Below are 16,715 nucleotides of genomic sequence, written 5' to 3'. Positions count from 1 at the left end.
ATGAGACACGCATCGGTGCAATAAATTTTGTCGTACAGTCACATTCGTCACGCGATAATGCAATACAAACACACAAATGGCAAGGTAAACGTACGTTATAGTCAATGATAGATTTCGTAACAGTTGAAACTTTCGAAAGTGGATTTAGGATAAGTGGAAATATTTGAGTGTATGAAATACATTAATTACGCATAGACCTACATTCTAGGTTTATAGAAATTTAGACAGTCATCAAAATTTGACGAACAGTGCTGCCGACAGTTCCTGTGTAGAAATAACATGTTACGTCTATAAACAGTATAAGCATGTCAAAAAATGTCTTGCTGATGAGAAATTATACAAATTGTCACGTATGTACATGCGTCTTGTTTGTATATATATATACTTTCTTGTTTGGACATATACTCTCGCGCAGCTCTCTATAAATAAAAATGTAATAGCGTAAAGTCCAGTGATCTTGAAAGATAAAGAATCGATCGAGCTTGGTCAGTGTATCGACGTCAGGTTTGCATTAATAAGAGCGACTACGTGACTCGACTAATTTTAGATAATCAAAACATTATAGGATAAAGCTATGTTTCCCCCAACTCACCGTTATCTTTTTGATAAGATATTTTTGGAATGTTACAATAACGCGTAATGTTTATGTAATATTCTCTTCTTTCTTCAATTCGTATATATAGAACGCAGTAGCACAGATTGGACCGTTAAATTTTAAGCCACGCTTGTCACGCACACATTTTTACTTGCCGCTAGTTTGCCGAATTTTAGTGCAGGTAAATGACAAAGTGTTCGACCGTTGCATTCCTAGCTTTTACCATAGCGACGCGGGAAACGTTTACTCTCCGATTTCTTTTAAGACTTCGCAAATTTACCTAGGTCTTTGCTTGGCAAACATACGTTTCAGCTACTCGTCTTTACGTCACCGACTTTCGAATCATTGTTAATAGCTGAGACGCTTCCTCGCCTCGAAGCTCGGTGCAGGAGATAATGTAATTCCAATCTAATACATCACAAATATTACGCTATTTATTTAAATTGTAGAAAAAATATTCTCTCACGTTTGCCTTGAATTTTTTTCTGCAGAGATGTTCTAAATAATCTAAATAAAGAAGTAAAAGAAGAAGTACTTTGTTGTTATAAGAACGGTATAGGGACAAACACATCCAAGGATTAACAGCGATGTCGCGTCGCGCTCTTGCTATATACACAATTATTTATCTAAATATCCTAAATTAGTAATTAACAATTTTTTTTAAGGAAAAAAGGGGTTCGGCCCTGGGGAACAAGAATGGGATTACGTTCAAGTGCGTCCCATGGCGAATATGTTCTGGTGGCTCTATTATACTACGGCAAACGTTAATTCATATTACAATAGGCCGTTAGTCATCTGGTTGCAAGGTGGACCGGGCGGATCTTCGACCAGTTTTGGAAATTTCGAGGAATTAGGGCCGCTCGATGTGAAACTGAATCCAAGGAATTACACTTGGGTAAGAAATTATATACAAAAGTAGGTTTTGTTCGGAATTTAGCGTAATATCCAGTCGTAATTTATAAATATTTAATTGCTGAGTAAACTCGTTGAAATATTTACATCACAGTTGACGGTTGTTGATACAACCGAAGAGAAAAAGCACGTCTACGCGCAAAGAATACAGCAAATGTAGATAAAGATGTAAACTTTTTAAAATTTGTACATAGATTTACTCGCGACTATACTTATAGATTTATAATTCAGTGGATAATTTATTTATAGGTCAAGGACTATAACGTTCTCTTCATCGATAATCCTGTCGGTACTGGCTACAGTTACGTCGAAACAAGATCGGCATTCACAAAGACAAACACACAGATCGCGAATGATCTTGTAGAATGCATGCGAGGATTCTACAAGAACGTGCCGAAATTCGAGAATGTCCCGACGTACATCACGACCGAATCGTACGGCGGAAAAATGGGGGCGGAGTTTGCGTTAGTCTGGGATCGAGTAAGCAAACACGAACACTAATTGAAAAAAAAATAACAAAAGAATTTGTTCTATTATTTAAATCGCCGATATTAAAATCTCAAAAAATGTGACAAGAAGAAATTCTTATTAATCGTAAAATTCGTTCCTTTAAAACGAGGAGTTTCTTTCCGGGACCCATTTTTGTACTGTCAAAAACGACAGAAACATTTAAGATGATGACGACGAGAAAAACATTATATATACATTTACAACCATAATATTTATACGTTGTCATCTAATAGTTGAGAAACGTGCAGATAATGTCGAAATATCGTGGCGGTAATGGCATCGTGGCAAATACGATGAAATAACTCATATTTCTGTAAGAGACTGTCAATTGAAATTCACGTACCCAAGTATTATATGAATGCTTTCGCAGGCTCAGAAAGCTGGCACCATCAAGAGCAATCTAAAGGGAGTCGCTCTCGGGGACGCTTGGATCTCTCCTATCGACTCCGTATTGACGTGGGCACCATTTCTACTCAGCACGGTAAATTCGATTATTTATCTCGCCATTGTAACACTTGTACGAGGTCATATTTATCAACGAAATAAATTTATTTCAGATTAAATTTAAAAAAGCACGTGCGTTAATAAATAATACCCCACCGAGAGAAAAAAACATATACGCAACGTAATCAGGCCACGAGATCCAATAATGTTAACGTCCTCCCTCATTTCTCATTCTTTCTTCATTGATCTTGCACGAAATTTCCCCTTATCTTATTTACACAAAGCATACTTTTATCAAACTCTTCGAAAACTGTGCTTTGCAGGGTATGGTTGACACGGAAGGTTTCAACAGAATTTCCAGTGCAGCAGAAATGACGAGAGCCAGCGTCGAAGGTGGAAGATGGGCACGAGCGACTACAGAGTGGGCTAATACGCAACATATCGTTTTACAGGAGACTTACAATGTTGACTTTTACAATATTCTTACAAAGACGAATCCGAATTCGTTAAATGCATCGCCCTTGTTATTTAAAGGTATATGCAAGTGAATAATTATTATATATATAAGTTCATAAGATTAAAGATAACAAAATTTTGATTTCATTTTTAATATTAACATAAAAATATACAGAGGATACTCAAAATGTTACAAGATTTCTGTTATCGCATTTTTTTCTTTGTATAATTGCAGATACCACGTATCGATATCTCGGTCAATCTGACGATGTTTCACTCGAAAATTTGATGAACGGTCCGGTAAGGAAAGCGCTAGGTATCAAAGCCACTCATGGCAGCCAATCCGGCTCTGTTTTCGCGTACTTAAGAGAAGATTTTATGAAGCCCGTCATTAACATAGGTATTAGTCAGGTGTATTGAAAGTTGAAAGAACGTCATTGCATCGAAAGCGAAAGGATAAAATTGATATAAATTAATTGATAGAAATAGTTGTTATTTCCAAGCAGAGCTCGGCAATATGTAAGCTCGACAGCTTACAGGCTTAAAAAAAATTGTTGAATCAGTTTCGATGAGCATATGAATTCATGAAATAAGAACTAATTTTCTTAGACGTATAAACTGATAACTGCTGCGATTAAATACATTCGCTTTACTCTTAAATCGAATTTATTTGTGATATAAAAGATTATTACTCTGCATAATAATTGCATTTTATAATACAATCTGGTTACTAATCAATATAAATTTTGTTTTAGTGGAAATGTTACTTAATGAAACCAAATTGAACGTATTTGTGTACACTGGACATATGGATCTAATTGTCGATACACCGGGTAAGTCGTTATACTTTATTTTCTGATTCACGTTTGACAATGATATTTTAAAAATCAACGTACTCGGCACCTTAAAAATTTTTTTTAACAGGCTGAATATTTTTATTCGCATTTTAATGACATTTTAATAGTTGGAAAATTACTCGAGTTTTGAGCTTAAAAGCTATCATTAATTTTTTTATTTTGAAAATAAACTTTTGCGTATTAAAAAATTGTATTCTGGTTTTTAATATCTTTTTCGTGGAATCATTTGCAATTATCCGATTATACTGTCACTATCCAGTTCATATTATGTGTTTGGATTACATGTTGTGAGCTATTACATCCTTCTTCTGACGTTCTCACACTGCTCTCTGCTCTAAGTCCTTATCATATATTATATATTTCAGGCACTCTTCTCTGGGTCGAAAAACTAAAATGGAAAAACGCCGACACCTGGAAAAACTCCGCTAGACGTCCGCTCGTCGTTGAAAACATCGTCGAGGGCTATTTCAAGGCTCAAGATAACTTCAGGATGTATTGGGTCAACAGAGCCGGACATATGGTACGCACATACAAGGCACTTTCTCTCTTCCCCCTCGTAGCTTTCGTATTTATTATACGAAAGCGGTAAGCCCGGGATTAATTTGCTACAAGGAGAATCCTAAACCGACGCGACTAACGTGCGATCTTACATCCGCTGCCTCGTTATGCCGTTCGATTTGTTCGCTCCCGTAACTTATGCAGAAAAAATTTCGTCACGGTAGCAAGTTTTTTTTTTAATGTTACATTCGTCGCGATTGTAAAGTGACGTACGACTAATTAAGTGTCATTAATTATCGCGTGAAATTCGCGAGGCTCTTTCAGCGCTACACGAACGCGAATATTCCAATTAAAATATTCGCAGTCCAGAATGTTGTTAACACGTATTATTAATCTTCTCTTTCTCGTTTCATTCAAAATTATTTTAAATTATATTTATCGATCGATAAATTGATAAAACTTACATATTTATATGCAGTATATGTTTTACTTCAATACTATATAATATGTCTTAATGACATTTTTTTTTAATTAACATGCATAGGTACCAAAGGACAATCCAGCAGCCCAGGAGATAATACTACGGGACTTGACGAGCAACGCAGATAAGTGAAGAAAATTGAAATCTGACGCTTTTATTTTATACCGAAACGTCTATCGCACTCGGCAATAGGTGTACAAATTTTAGGCGATAAACGGCAAAAACAAGGAAATAACTAGGCAATATTGGAAAATAAGCGGTAATATTAGGCGAAAAAAGGCAACGGTAGGCAGTACACGGCAATAGGCGGAAATAAAAAGTAATAGCGTTTTATAAAGCAGCAATAGAAGAAATAAACAAAAAATAAATAAGCAATACAACGGGAATAACTGAACTAGTGCGGAAATAGAAAATAGACCTAATATATGTATGCTTTGACTCATGGACGTTGAAATATCTGGACAGAGCATATTTCCGCGGAGTTGAAACTAAAGGAGAAAGGAAAAATATGTTCGAAGTTAATCACACGAAATAACGATAAGATTACGCGTATTCTATATTCATTTACAGAATAAGTAACCTTTTAAATCGCAGTGATACTTCGGTTAAAATCACGTCAACGGGACATGAAAATAGATATATCGTGTGCTATATATATGTACGCAAAATCTGATCAACCAAGATGGACCAAGATGGATTTTCCCTACCCCCTTAGACTTCACTCCCCTCGTCTAAGAAAATATCTTACGCTCCGTCCAAATATTCCTACGTCCATGCTTTGATCTGTGACTAGTATAAATGTATGTGCATTTACTGATATCGCGCTATAAACAAAATTAAGTACCATAGTAGATTTGTTCCAAATTTCTCATTATATATATATATATATATATATATAAATTATTAGGTATCTATATATAAATAACGGTACGAAAGGCAATATTTAGGCAATATAGGAAATAAAAATATCAAACTGCAGAAATGTGGAATTTATCGGCAATGTTTTCGGCAATAAGTGTACACTTTTTTCAAGTGCGATAGACCCCTCGTTTTATATTGAAATAAATGTAATTTATATACGATTCTGTGTTCAATCCTTTCTCTATAAAATTTTTAAGAAAGAGAAGAAATTAATAATCATCATATTTATCTCTTCATTCAGAAATAATTCCGATCACATTATCACAATCACACGTTAGATTAGAAATATCATGCAGTCTACATTATCTACATTTTACACTTTAATGTAGTCGCTCATTCTTGCCTGATTTACATATATATTAAATTATCCAGGAAGGAATGTAGACATTACTAAATAACATCGGTCTTGTGAGAAAGTTAGAAGCGACTTTCGGTGACTTCTGCTCTTTTTTCTCTATTTCTCTTAACACTCCGTATACGCGCGCGTCTTCGCGTCGATCGTGAAAAGGAGAACCCTCGGGAGAACCGGCTATAGGAGGAAGAGACCGTTCCGAGAAGCCGCGTTCGGCCTCGATATAATTATCGCAACACTGTTTATATATTGGCGCGGTTACTGCCGGCGTGGGTGTTGAAACAGCATATGTGTAAACAGCAATAAAACACGTAGTGCGGTCCCGGATAGGTAATCTCTTCCCCACGAGAGCGTAAACGAGAGTTCCCTGGAAAATCGCCGATGGGCGGGGTTCCGATGTCAAATTAAACAAATCTCCTTCGTTAGGGCAACTGGGAGTCCCGGGCGAGTCCGCGCCCCTGATCGACAGGGTTTGCCTGTCCCTCGACGATTACCCCATCAGTGCGATCCGCGACTCCGTTCCCCGCGGGACGACACGGTTTTCGTCGCGCGAAGAGGAAGAGGCAGAGAGAGAACGTGATGTAACTTCAATTTCACGGTTCCTTGGGAACGCGTCGCGAGCAGAACAACCGCGCGTCGTTGGAAAAAAAAAAGTTTGTTGTTGAAGGCGTTCGCGAAAAAAATTCTCGATGCAGCCGAACAGTTGTCCCGAGGTTCACGTTCACGGTCTCCTCGCGGACGATCAATCGTGCGGCCTGCGCGCTCGATGCCAGGAGTATTGGTGCATCCTCCCGATCGACAAGACGTTCGTCGCGAAACGTGCGTACGAGCTCACCAGCCTGGTCCCGGAGATGCTGCGCGCGGATATCGCGTGGCCGGCCCTTTGCCAAGCGTCGTTAACGTCCTGGCCGGCCCTAGCGAGACCTCCAATCGGCTACAAGACCGCGCCGCCGCAACACGAGAAACCACCGTACTCCTACATCGCCCTGATCGCGATGGCGATCAACTCGTCGCCGAGGCGACGGCTGACGCTCGCCGGGATCTACAAGTTTATCATGGACCGGTTCCCCTACTACAGGGAGAACCGGCAGGGCTGGCAGAACAGCATACGGCACAATCTCAGCCTAAACGACTGCTTCGTGAAGGTACCGCGGGACCGGACGAGCGCGGACGACGACGAGAATCAGACGGCCGGGAAGGGAAGCTACTGGACCCTAGACCCGTCCGCCAGCGAGATGTTCGAGCACGGCAATTACAGGCGCAGGAGGACGAGACGGCGACGGGTGATCGCTCAGGGGAGACCGGAGCTCGTAGGATTACCGGTACTTACAGCTTTAACCCGCGCGATTATCTCTCAGCTCTTCGAGCGAGCGACGCGACGGTGTCTATGCCCTCGACGTCCGATGCTGGTTTCCCAGCTCGAACGCGTCGCGTAGCGTCGTACCTAAATACTCGAGTTGGGAAGCAAGTTAATGAAGAATTTCTGACAACACCGCTGAAGCACGGTGCTCTGATTGCAGGTATCGACCGAACTCTTATCCAATTCAATGAGACATCGAGAGGAGCAACGTGAGGTCGTTGAAACGAACGAAGAGAACGTCGGCGTCGTGGCGAGAGATACCGAAACCGAATGTATCGATTCCTCGGGACGTATCGCCAAAATGACGATGTTTAGCATCGACAACATCTTACGGAAGTCCACGCGAGAGTCGCAAATATAGTTTTATGCTTATTTTGGAAGGTGCCTCGCAACGTTGAACAAGAAGCCGACGTTTCAAAGCCGAAAATCCTGAACGCGTCCTGACGTTATACGCGCTACATATATTCAGAATTATATAAGTATAGTTTTATTTATCGTGAAATGTTTTATCGTTCTACCATAAAGAGTACCCTAATGTGTAACACTGTAACCGAAAGTAATATACGTAATTGATTTTACTCGCCAAAGTGAAAAGCGCAAAACCGAAGAGGTTTTGCAATAGCTGAGAAGGAAACGGGGCATCTGCTAAGATTTCCAAAAAGTCCCGTCGAGACAAAAGAACAACCGTAGAGCACTGTTTTCAATTCGTAAATTCAAATTAATGCGATATTTTAGTATATATTGAACACATTCTAATACCGTTTAATTATACACTTTGACGAAATGGTTCCGCTCAGTGTCTCTACAGTCTACACGTGTCCTCTCTCTTTTAGATATATATATATCTACTTCATTTTCTAATTGCGCCGCAGTGAAAAGCGTGAATTAATTCACAATAATTATTGTCTTTTTCATATTAATGAAGTACGTGTAAACTTTCATTTTTTAATTGTTAATAAAGTTTAGAGTACAACCAACTCTGTTATATTTTCATCAGAGCGTCACACACACAGACACTACGATATAATATCAGATAAACCATAGGAAGAAATAGATATCTCTCCTTGAAAAATTAACTTGAGAAAAAGAAGCTTGTGCGTTAATTGAGGTGCTTTTTCAACAACTTATCAGTTGATTCGTACGTATTCATTTCGGATGTTCCATGTGTAAACTTTTCTGATTGTGAGTAAAATTTCCGCTATTATTGATTAAAATTAAAACTGAAGAAAAAACAGGAGATAATATTTCTTGAATGACTTGGTAAATAAATTGCGGAATGCTAATTTGGTTTCGCACGCACGCACGCACACACACACACACACACACACACACACACACACACACACGCAAACATTTCGCATACACATATTTAAATTCTTTCCTTATAATAACGTTGCATTTATAATGTCGTGTCACCATTTCGATTCTACGAGTCAAATAGTACAAGACGTATTTGTATCGTGCTACAATGATACGTCATTTGGACATCTGCGATGCAAAGCAATCGAACATAAATATTATTGCACGCTTTCAGAGAAGAAAGAAAAGAAGATTCAGCTCCCGTCAAGCCGTCAAGTTTGTTTCAAGACTGACGGCGAACTCACGAGAGTCTCAACGCGAAAGGTTCAAATTTTTTAAAACAAAAATCGTGTTCCCAAGCAGAACACAAGGGGCTATGATAAATGTCAAAATGACCAAGTACGTTATAAGTGATTACAATCACTCTGGAGTCATTTTGACGTTTGGAGTCATCGCGTGACTTGCTTTTGTTCCGCTTGGGTTTCGTCTCTTACGTCAAAAAAAAAGATACTCTCGTAAATAATTATATATTTGCTCATCGTTCGTTTCTGTTAACTTATTGGTCTGGATCCATTAATGATCCAGATTATATACATATAGGTATTATATACATACCTAATCCAGATTCCCTCCCCTCTACACTTTCACCTCAATTCGTGACAATTATATCTTGACGCGAGATAAAGAGTAGGCTCAGCAATCTAGCTGATAAAGATTCTCTTCACTTGTGTGCGATCATATATACCACGAAAAAAATCGCGTGGTGTGATTGTCACAGATGTAGTACGTTTGTCATCTATATAATACGTATCCCTTCCTCGCGAGAGATACACTCTGTTTAATATCTTCGATATATCAGGTCAAATATATAATAATAGCATATATCTAATCGTAGCGATAAATAGGCATCCGATAAAAATAGAATAGCATGTTTAAAAAAATAAAACTGCTTGCGCATCATCTTGCGCATAAAAAACGTAATAATAAAGTGCTCGATTCGAGCACTATCGCGCAAAGTTTCGCGTATAAATCATGACATTAATTATATGCATGGCACGATCATGTAATATATATATTCAAAAGAACGTGAGAAAAATAGGGCAATCGGACGCAAAGCGTTTTTTCTTACGTGTAAAGCGCTAAATATTTCGAGAACATGACAGCTATAGTGTCCCATGACAATCCTAACATATTTTATTTTTTAATTTTTTGATTTCTCATATACTACGTTTACACGAGCGTTACTTATACAGAGCCCCGCCATGTACGCGGAGGAATTATCGTCAGAAGTACTTAACGCTCGCGTAAACATAGCGATAGAAAATGAAAAATTCAGGACGCCGTAGGATCAGAACCAAAGACCGTGGACGGTTTTACCTGGGGAAATATTCGCGAACGTACATACACGTTTTGCGCAATACAGACCCAGATCGGCGACAGGCGACAGGCGACCCAATAGACGAGTTCTTACACATAACCCACTGTAACCCACTCTCGGACTCGGACTTCTCTCGGATGAATAAATTAAAAATTTTGCGGTGAGTGATTCCACTGTACAGTTTGAATCCGTTGAATTTAATCGCCGACAGCGCCGACGGTAAGTTAATCGGAAAATCGGAATTTAATCGAAGCTATAAAGGTTCGAATATTCACTAACATCAACTAATGGTAAAAGCGGAACCACCGGTAAGCCGGTAAAGCGGTAAGAAAACGTACGTACCCATCGAGAAAATTCGCGGCTATGTAGTTCAGACAATTTCACACGGACATAGATAGCGCCTCGCGTCAAGAGCGGTCGAGCGGTATCCAATCGTCGGCGCCGCGCCGGCCGCGCGGCGCGCGGAGAGCGGAGAGGACAGGGACAGAGGTTACTCGTTATCGTTACTCCTTGACGGAGAACAACGTCATGGTTTTCACGACCTGGAAACCGTACGGGAAATCCGAAAAAATTCTAAATATTCGGTGGTCGTCGGATCGTTGTATCAATTTAGACAGGAAACTTGGAAATGTGTGTTTGAACGACGACGGAAGGAGGACGCGGAAAAATATCTCTCCAATGCTACATTAATTTTTGACGTTCCCCTCCTCTTGTCCAACGACTCTCACAATCACACGGTAGAAAGCGATAAGGAGACTTGAGTTCAACGCGAGGGATATTTATATTTAAGAGGATATATTATAATTAAAAAGGAAGGAAAACGTGACAAATATCTATATAAGGAAGAAAGTAACACCGAGAGATTTTTCCGTTGATAAACGTTATCGGTATTAATGGCTCTGGCGTGGCATTGGATAGCAACTCAATAAATTTGAGAGGTAAACTCGACCCTCGACCTACAAGCGACATGGCGACCGGCGATGGTAGACGTGTCGCTCTAATAACTGGTATCACTGGGCAGGTGAGTGCTTTCTTTTTATGAATTTAATTTTCAGATCTTGACGCTGTCCACAAACAGTAGCGGTGGTATTCGAATTAAAACCGCAGCTTTAAATTTTAACAGGGAGAACGTTGATTTAAATATCCAAGATACGTTATTCTATTTGCCATATGTGTATTCGCTACGGAACTACCTTCGAACGACGTTGAGCGACGTTGAGACAGAAGTTTATGCTATACCGTCCTCAGTCTTTCGTCGCTATTGTAGGATGGCTCTTACCTGGCGGAATTCTTACTGGAGAAAGGATACGATGTTCACGGCGTCATCAGGCGGGCCAGTTCGTTCAACACCGCGCGTATTCAGCATCTTTACGAGGATCCCAAGTGCCATCGGCAGGGTAAAATGAAGCTGCACTACGGCGACATGACAGACTCCAGTAGCTTGATCAAAGTCATCAGCGCGATACAGCCGACGGAAATTTATAATCTCGCGGCGCAAAGTCATGTCATGGTGTGTATAACATGTATAAAATATATATATATATTAAATATTGTAGATTGAGAGCTCTGTGTAATTATATGTGATTTTTTGTACGCGTTGCAAGGTAAGCTTTGAGGTGAGCGAATATACCGCGGAAGTGGACGCGGTTGGAACGGTAAGATTACTGGACGCGATACGTACGTGCGGTTTAGAAAAATCTGTGAAATTTTATCACGCGTCGACGTCCGAGCTTTACGGCAAAGTGATGGAAGTTCCGCAAAATGAAAAAACACCATTTTATCCACGCTCCCCGTATGGTACGCGAGAGAAAGAGATATCTTTGTATTAGATCATCTTTAATCTTTATATTATACTTTTTCATATTCATGTTGAATAGTTTTTTATACATCTTTTTCCCATTTTTTAGCTTGCGCCAAGTTATACAGCTTCTGGATCGTCGTAAATTATAGAGAAGCGTATAACGTGTTTGCGTGCAACGGCATATTATTCAATCACGAAAGCCCGCGAAGAGGAGAGAATTTTGTCACGAGAAAGGTGACGAGATCCATAGCGAAAATACACTTGGGCCTACAGGACGTGCTCGAATTGGGAAACTTGGATGCGAAGCGAGATTGGGGCCATGCGAAAGATTACGTAGAAGTAGGTAACGCTCGATATATGACTTTGAAATCAAGTTCGCGACGCTTAAATAAATTAATTAGACGCTCGAAATTTCTTATAACATATACGTTGCGCCACGTATGACGCGCAGGCAATGTGGTTGATGCTCCAACAAACGCAGCCGGACGATTACGTCATAGCAACGGGGGAAACACACAGCGTGAGAGAATTTGTAGAAATGGCGTTCCAATATGTAGGTCGTACAATTAAATGGCAAGGCGAGGGCACGAATGAGACGGGGCAAGACGCACAAACCGGTCAAATATTAGTTGGCGTGAATCCGAAATACTTTCGTCCAACCGAAGTGGTGAGTCATTGTTATATCCGGTACATATATAAACTAGAAAATTAAAAGAGATAAATTTTATGCTCTAATTTTACATTTTATTTACGTTTGATCGTTTCTATGTTTTCTTTTTACAGGATGTACTTTTGGGCGATTCGTCAAAAGCAAGAAATAAATTCGGATGGAAACCGACCGTTACGTTTAAGGTAATTGTTTACATCCATCTAAAAAAAGTAATTCTCAAGCGCGCTAACACTCCGTGTCTTTAAATATATCATATATATATATATATACATAATTCTATTAATTGACACATTTTGCAGGAACTTGTAAAAGATATGATGGATTCTGACTTGGAATTGATGTCGAAGAATCCAAACGCTTAATAACGTTATGAAGCGCAGTATTTAAAATTTATCTACTTTTTGTAAATATTATATATATTTTTCAAGTGTCCTCGAAACTCTTGGGAACGATCAAGATTTTTACCGAATAATGTAATCTAGTGGCAATAATATATTATACGGATCAAGAAAAAGGGAGGACTGTCGAAATATCTAATAATCCTAATGCGAGGCATCCGAGAAGATATCGAATACGTATCGCTAGATATTAGAGAGAAAGAAAATGTGTAGGATGCAACTGCGACGCGTTCATATTAAATAAGACAACGAAAAACAATCTTTCACGTCGAAGACACGAACGCGAAAAATCACGTATACGCGTGCGATATTTTATTCAGTTGACAAATAAATTAAAATTATTATTTCATTAAATTTCATCGTGGATATTGTGAACTGTTTATAGTTATTTTCAATTGGTTAGGTTTTATTGCTAAAATTCATGCCTGTTTGGACTTTTTCTTTAAAATCTCTTGGAATTTTGCTTTAAAATCTCCCGCTCGCTTCCTACTTATATATATGTATGTGTGTTGTACATACATGTGTATACCGAATTTCAATCTGAACACTTGCACGTGCAGTACGTATGTCTTGTGTCTTAAATCATCGCGTGCGAGATTCAAGCCAAATTTTATGAATTCGCATAATTATATATAATAGTATAAATGTCCAGCGCGGTCGTCCCCTCCCCCTAATCCCTCGCAGTCGCATCGTCACATCTAGAACATTTGCTCCGGTCGTGACCTCGTGACGCTACAAATGCTTTGGAGCGTTCTTCTTCTTTTTCTTTCTTCCGTGAAAGAAAAGAGAAGAGGATGCGTCACGTTGACCGTAGCCAATATGAGAGCGCGCAGCTGAGCACGCATATGTCCGATCTTCTCGCTCCTCTTACCGCTTCGCCATGTCCCATGTCCCATGTCCCATGTCCTTTCCTCTCCTACGCCTGCGTCGGCAGTCGGCAGTCGGCACTAGTCGCGCTTTCTGACTCCTCTCCTTCTCTCTCGCTCCCGATCGCGAGATTGTAAACAATAAAACGATTGTAAACACGTCGAACGGCGCGCGGACCAGCGCGGCGGACCACGGCGGACTGGACTGGAAGGCTCCTGGCTGACCTGGCTCGCGGCTCGCGGGAAGGATGCGACTGACGTGGACCGAGGGGAGATACGCGCTCTGCCTGCTGATCCTGCAAATAAGACTGACGAACTCGCGGACGTCCTGGCGCCTGAACGCCGCCGACAAGGTCGTGAAGACGACCGACTTCGTGAGCGCGATCGAGGACGATCCGATCTTCGACATCCTCGCGGGCACCGTGGTCGCCGGCACGGGCCAGGCCTGGAGCAGGACCGCGACGTCCGAGAAGCACGAGAAGGTGCAGATATACTGTCGGGAATGCAAGGGCTTCGCCAGCCAGGAGAGGTGAGGAACCGGCCGTGCGGCGCGCACCTATCTCGCTTACGCTATTAGGTTATAAAGCGACGGCTTGTGCCCCCAGCCCCCAGTTGCTCTCTCCTTCGTTCGGTTTTTCCTTCCCTTCCACGTCGCGCATTGCGACGTCACGTTCGATATTAAGTACAGCGCTCTCATAAGCTAAATAAAAGTGAGTGTTTAAATCATAAAGCTAAGAATCTTAGTCTTCCTTCCCGCAACTCTTTTGTACCATTATGTAGTCCACCTGCACATGCGTAGATTTCTTTTCCTTTTCATGTTTCTACAGTGTACACGAGTGATATGCCATTTATGTGACATAATTTTCTTTTTCTTTCTGTAGTTAGCGTATTGTGTGTGGCTTGCTGTTCGTTCGGTATTAAAACAGCCCTAACTTTGGTCCCATTGGCAGACGAATCTCGTCGTACGTGTTGAAGGACACGCAAAATATCAGCGAGTCCTTCCCACTTGACTCGCAAGTGTCGAGCGAGCAAGCGACGTGCGCTTCCGGCCAGCACGGCGACAACGTAATATTGGACTGCGGCAAGCCGGTGAACTTTACCTACTACGACAATCTGATCGGCGTGGCGAACAGAAACAAGCATCCGTTGGTCCCGGAGCCCACGGTGGCGCTCGTGTTCAAGAAGAACGGCGGCAAAACCGTCGACGTCGACATTGACCTGCTAGAGAGACGCTTGAAGAAAGCAAAGCGAGAGGTATACCTATATTTCAAAGCCTAGCATTTACCTGTTAATTCTAGATAAGAAGCGCTGGGAAGAAATATCTCGCAACATTGCCAGATTCTAGTCTAGCATTTTTATTTTCTCCTCGAGTCTTTAAGCACCTTTTTGCAAAAAGACAACAGATTATTGCCATCGTAATATTTATATCTTCCAGATTTACTATCTTTTTATACATATATATCTCTCAAATGCGTTAAACTCTTTTGATATTTCTCTTCAAATAAATTTCCATTTCTAGAAACCAAAATCTGTCCAGCTGTATAACCAGATAGGAAATTTCTGGCGTATAAAAGGTGATGCGCAAAGGTCAATCGAGTGCTTTCGCAGAGCGCTCGCTGTGTCACCGCACAACGCGGAAGTGCTCTTGAATTTGGCTAGAGTATTGCTGGTACAACATTACTTGGATGACGCGACGTACTTGGCCAGGCGATCCTTAGAGTTGCAACCTCCAGATCGCAATGCATGGGAGCAATATCTTACGCTTGGACAAATATTCAAGGTATACGAACACGATACGTTCATAGCGTTATAGCTGTGTCAAATTAATATTTGTGAGATTCTTAATAAAAACACCCGCAAAATATTTTATAAACTTATTTATTTGCACGAAAGATAAACGTGAAATTATCAAAATTAAAAAATAACGTGATATGATTTATCAAATAATTAATAATATGGGTTTGATATTGAATTTATATGATATATAAATGACTGATTATATATATATAGTTTCTTAGAAACTAAACTCAATCAAATTATTATTTCATCATTTACCGTTTCCGTTACGTTCATCCGTTATGTGAAATTTTAACGCGCACGTTGATAGCTTTTTCCCTGGTGTTGCAATTTCATTGAACGGTAACGTGTTTTGAAAAAGATGTAGCGAATGAAAATTTAATATTAAAGGCACCTTCGTTATAGGCATATGGACACTTTCAAGAGGCAGCTGTACACCTGCGCCACGCACTGGAATTAAAACCAGATCTTTCCGATGCTGCCGATGCATTGAAAGAGGTCGAGTCACTACCGCTTGCAAGTATACACGTGTATACGTTGCTGATAATCGTCGGTTTGGTATGTAATCTAATTTCTAATAGAACACACATATAAATGGTCGCGCGTTTTATGGGATACACGTAAATATAAAGTTTCTAGTATTTTTTTATATCTTTTTTAAATCAAGTTTATATCTAAACGGTTTTACGAAAAGACAAGTCTTTTTTGTTTCCTTCCGGAGACATCCGACGGATCAGAACGCGTTACTGATATAATCGTCCGTTCTCGTAGGTGCTCGGTGTACTCTTCGTTGTATTGACCAGCGTAGAATGTGACGAGGAGTCAACTCTAGTCAATGGACAGCTTCAGCGTCCAGTACAACGACATTTCAGTCGTGCTATGGCCATGCGCGGCTTACGGCTTAACGTTGCGCGCAATAAACGCTGTTGATGATGATGACGACGACGATGACTCATTATTGACGAACCAGTCGTTCGTACGTGTGATAGAATAACTTCTCATGCCATAACGACTTATCTCCCTGCAAAGTTATTTGTAACACGATAACTCGCAATAATTCTTGGCACCAACTGTTCATTATATATCTCCGGAGAAAAATATATGAGGAACGATACGAGAA

At 40.3% G+C, this 16,715-nt stretch overlaps 6 protein-coding genes across 7 annotated transcripts in view; 4 read left to right on the top strand and 2 right to left on the bottom strand.

Moving 5' to 3' along the window:
- The window catches only part of LOC143895721 (retinoid-inducible serine carboxypeptidase), a 5,931-nt gene extending 96 nt beyond the window's left edge, over window positions 1–5,835 (top strand). Inside the window, exons 1-9 of one of the 2 annotated variants that reach the window (XM_077403041.1) lie at window positions 647–776; window positions 1,261–1,490; window positions 1,757–1,987; window positions 2,388–2,498; window positions 2,785–2,995; window positions 3,153–3,317; window positions 3,673–3,750; window positions 4,140–4,294; window positions 4,817–5,835. In XM_077403041.1, the coding sequence (XP_077259167.1) occupies window positions 1,317–1,490; window positions 1,757–1,987; window positions 2,388–2,498; window positions 2,785–2,995; window positions 3,153–3,317; window positions 3,673–3,750; window positions 4,140–4,294; window positions 4,817–4,885 (1,194 nt within the window). In that variant the 5' untranslated portion in view covers window positions 647–776; window positions 1,261–1,316 and the 3' untranslated portion in view covers window positions 4,886–5,835. Of the gene's footprint in view, window positions 1–646; window positions 777–1,260; window positions 1,491–1,756; window positions 1,988–2,387; window positions 2,499–2,784; window positions 2,996–3,152; window positions 3,318–3,672; window positions 3,751–4,139; window positions 4,295–4,816 lie in introns of those variants that run through there. The other variant, XM_077403040.1, reaches the window with a different exon arrangement.
- The window catches only part of LOC143895710 (uncharacterized), a 39,812-nt gene extending 25,905 nt beyond the window's left edge, over window positions 1–13,907 (bottom strand). Inside the window, exon 1 of the mRNA XM_077403023.1 lies at window positions 13,804–13,907. The gene's annotated coding sequence lies outside the window, so the exon portion shown is untranslated. The remainder of the gene's footprint in view (window positions 1–13,803) is intronic.
- Window positions 1–13,933, bottom strand: part of LOC143895711 (uncharacterized) — a 25,645-nt gene extending 11,712 nt beyond the window's left edge. The window contains exon 1 of the mRNA XM_077403024.1: window positions 13,804–13,933. Within this exon, the coding sequence (XP_077259150.1) occupies window positions 13,804–13,821 (18 nt within the window). The 5' untranslated portion in view covers window positions 13,822–13,933. The remainder of the gene's footprint in view (window positions 1–13,803) is intronic.
- Window positions 5,922–8,344, top strand: LOC143895723 (uncharacterized). The gene is made up of 2 exons (XM_077403042.1): window positions 5,922–7,348; window positions 7,547–8,344. The coding sequence occupies exons 1-2, from the start codon at window positions 6,716–6,718 to the stop codon at window positions 7,745–7,747; spliced, it is 834 nt and encodes a 277-aa protein (XP_077259168.1). The 5' UTR covers window positions 5,922–6,715; the 3' UTR covers window positions 7,748–8,344.
- On the top strand, window positions 10,531–13,048 carry Gmd (GDP-mannose 4,6 dehydratase). The gene is made up of 7 exons (XM_077403027.1): window positions 10,531–11,084; window positions 11,331–11,573; window positions 11,668–11,860; window positions 11,971–12,203; window positions 12,316–12,531; window positions 12,648–12,716; window positions 12,834–13,048. Exons 1-7 carry the CDS (start codon window positions 11,031–11,033, stop codon window positions 12,894–12,896), a joined length of 1,071 nt encoding a protein of 356 aa, XP_077259153.1. The 5' UTR covers window positions 10,531–11,030; the 3' UTR covers window positions 12,897–13,048.
- On the top strand, window positions 13,875–16,715 carry LOC143895712 (uncharacterized). Its single transcript, XM_077403026.1, has 5 exons — window positions 13,875–14,327; window positions 14,749–15,052; window positions 15,318–15,578; window positions 16,001–16,153; window positions 16,367–16,715. The coding sequence occupies exons 1-5, from the start codon at window positions 14,047–14,049 to the stop codon at window positions 16,523–16,525; spliced, it is 1,158 nt and encodes a 385-aa protein (XP_077259152.1). The 5' UTR covers window positions 13,875–14,046; the 3' UTR covers window positions 16,526–16,715.

This window comes from Temnothorax americanus, unplaced genomic scaffold, assembly GCF_048541705.1.
Source record: "Temnothorax americanus isolate GAGA-0224 unplaced genomic scaffold, ASM4854170v1 Scaffold167, whole genome shotgun sequence".
Taxonomy (NCBI): Eukaryota; Metazoa; Arthropoda; class Insecta; order Hymenoptera; family Formicidae; genus Temnothorax; species Temnothorax americanus.
The sequence above is the reverse complement of the archived record's forward strand: the minus strand, read 5'-3'. Positions and strand labels throughout refer to the sequence as shown.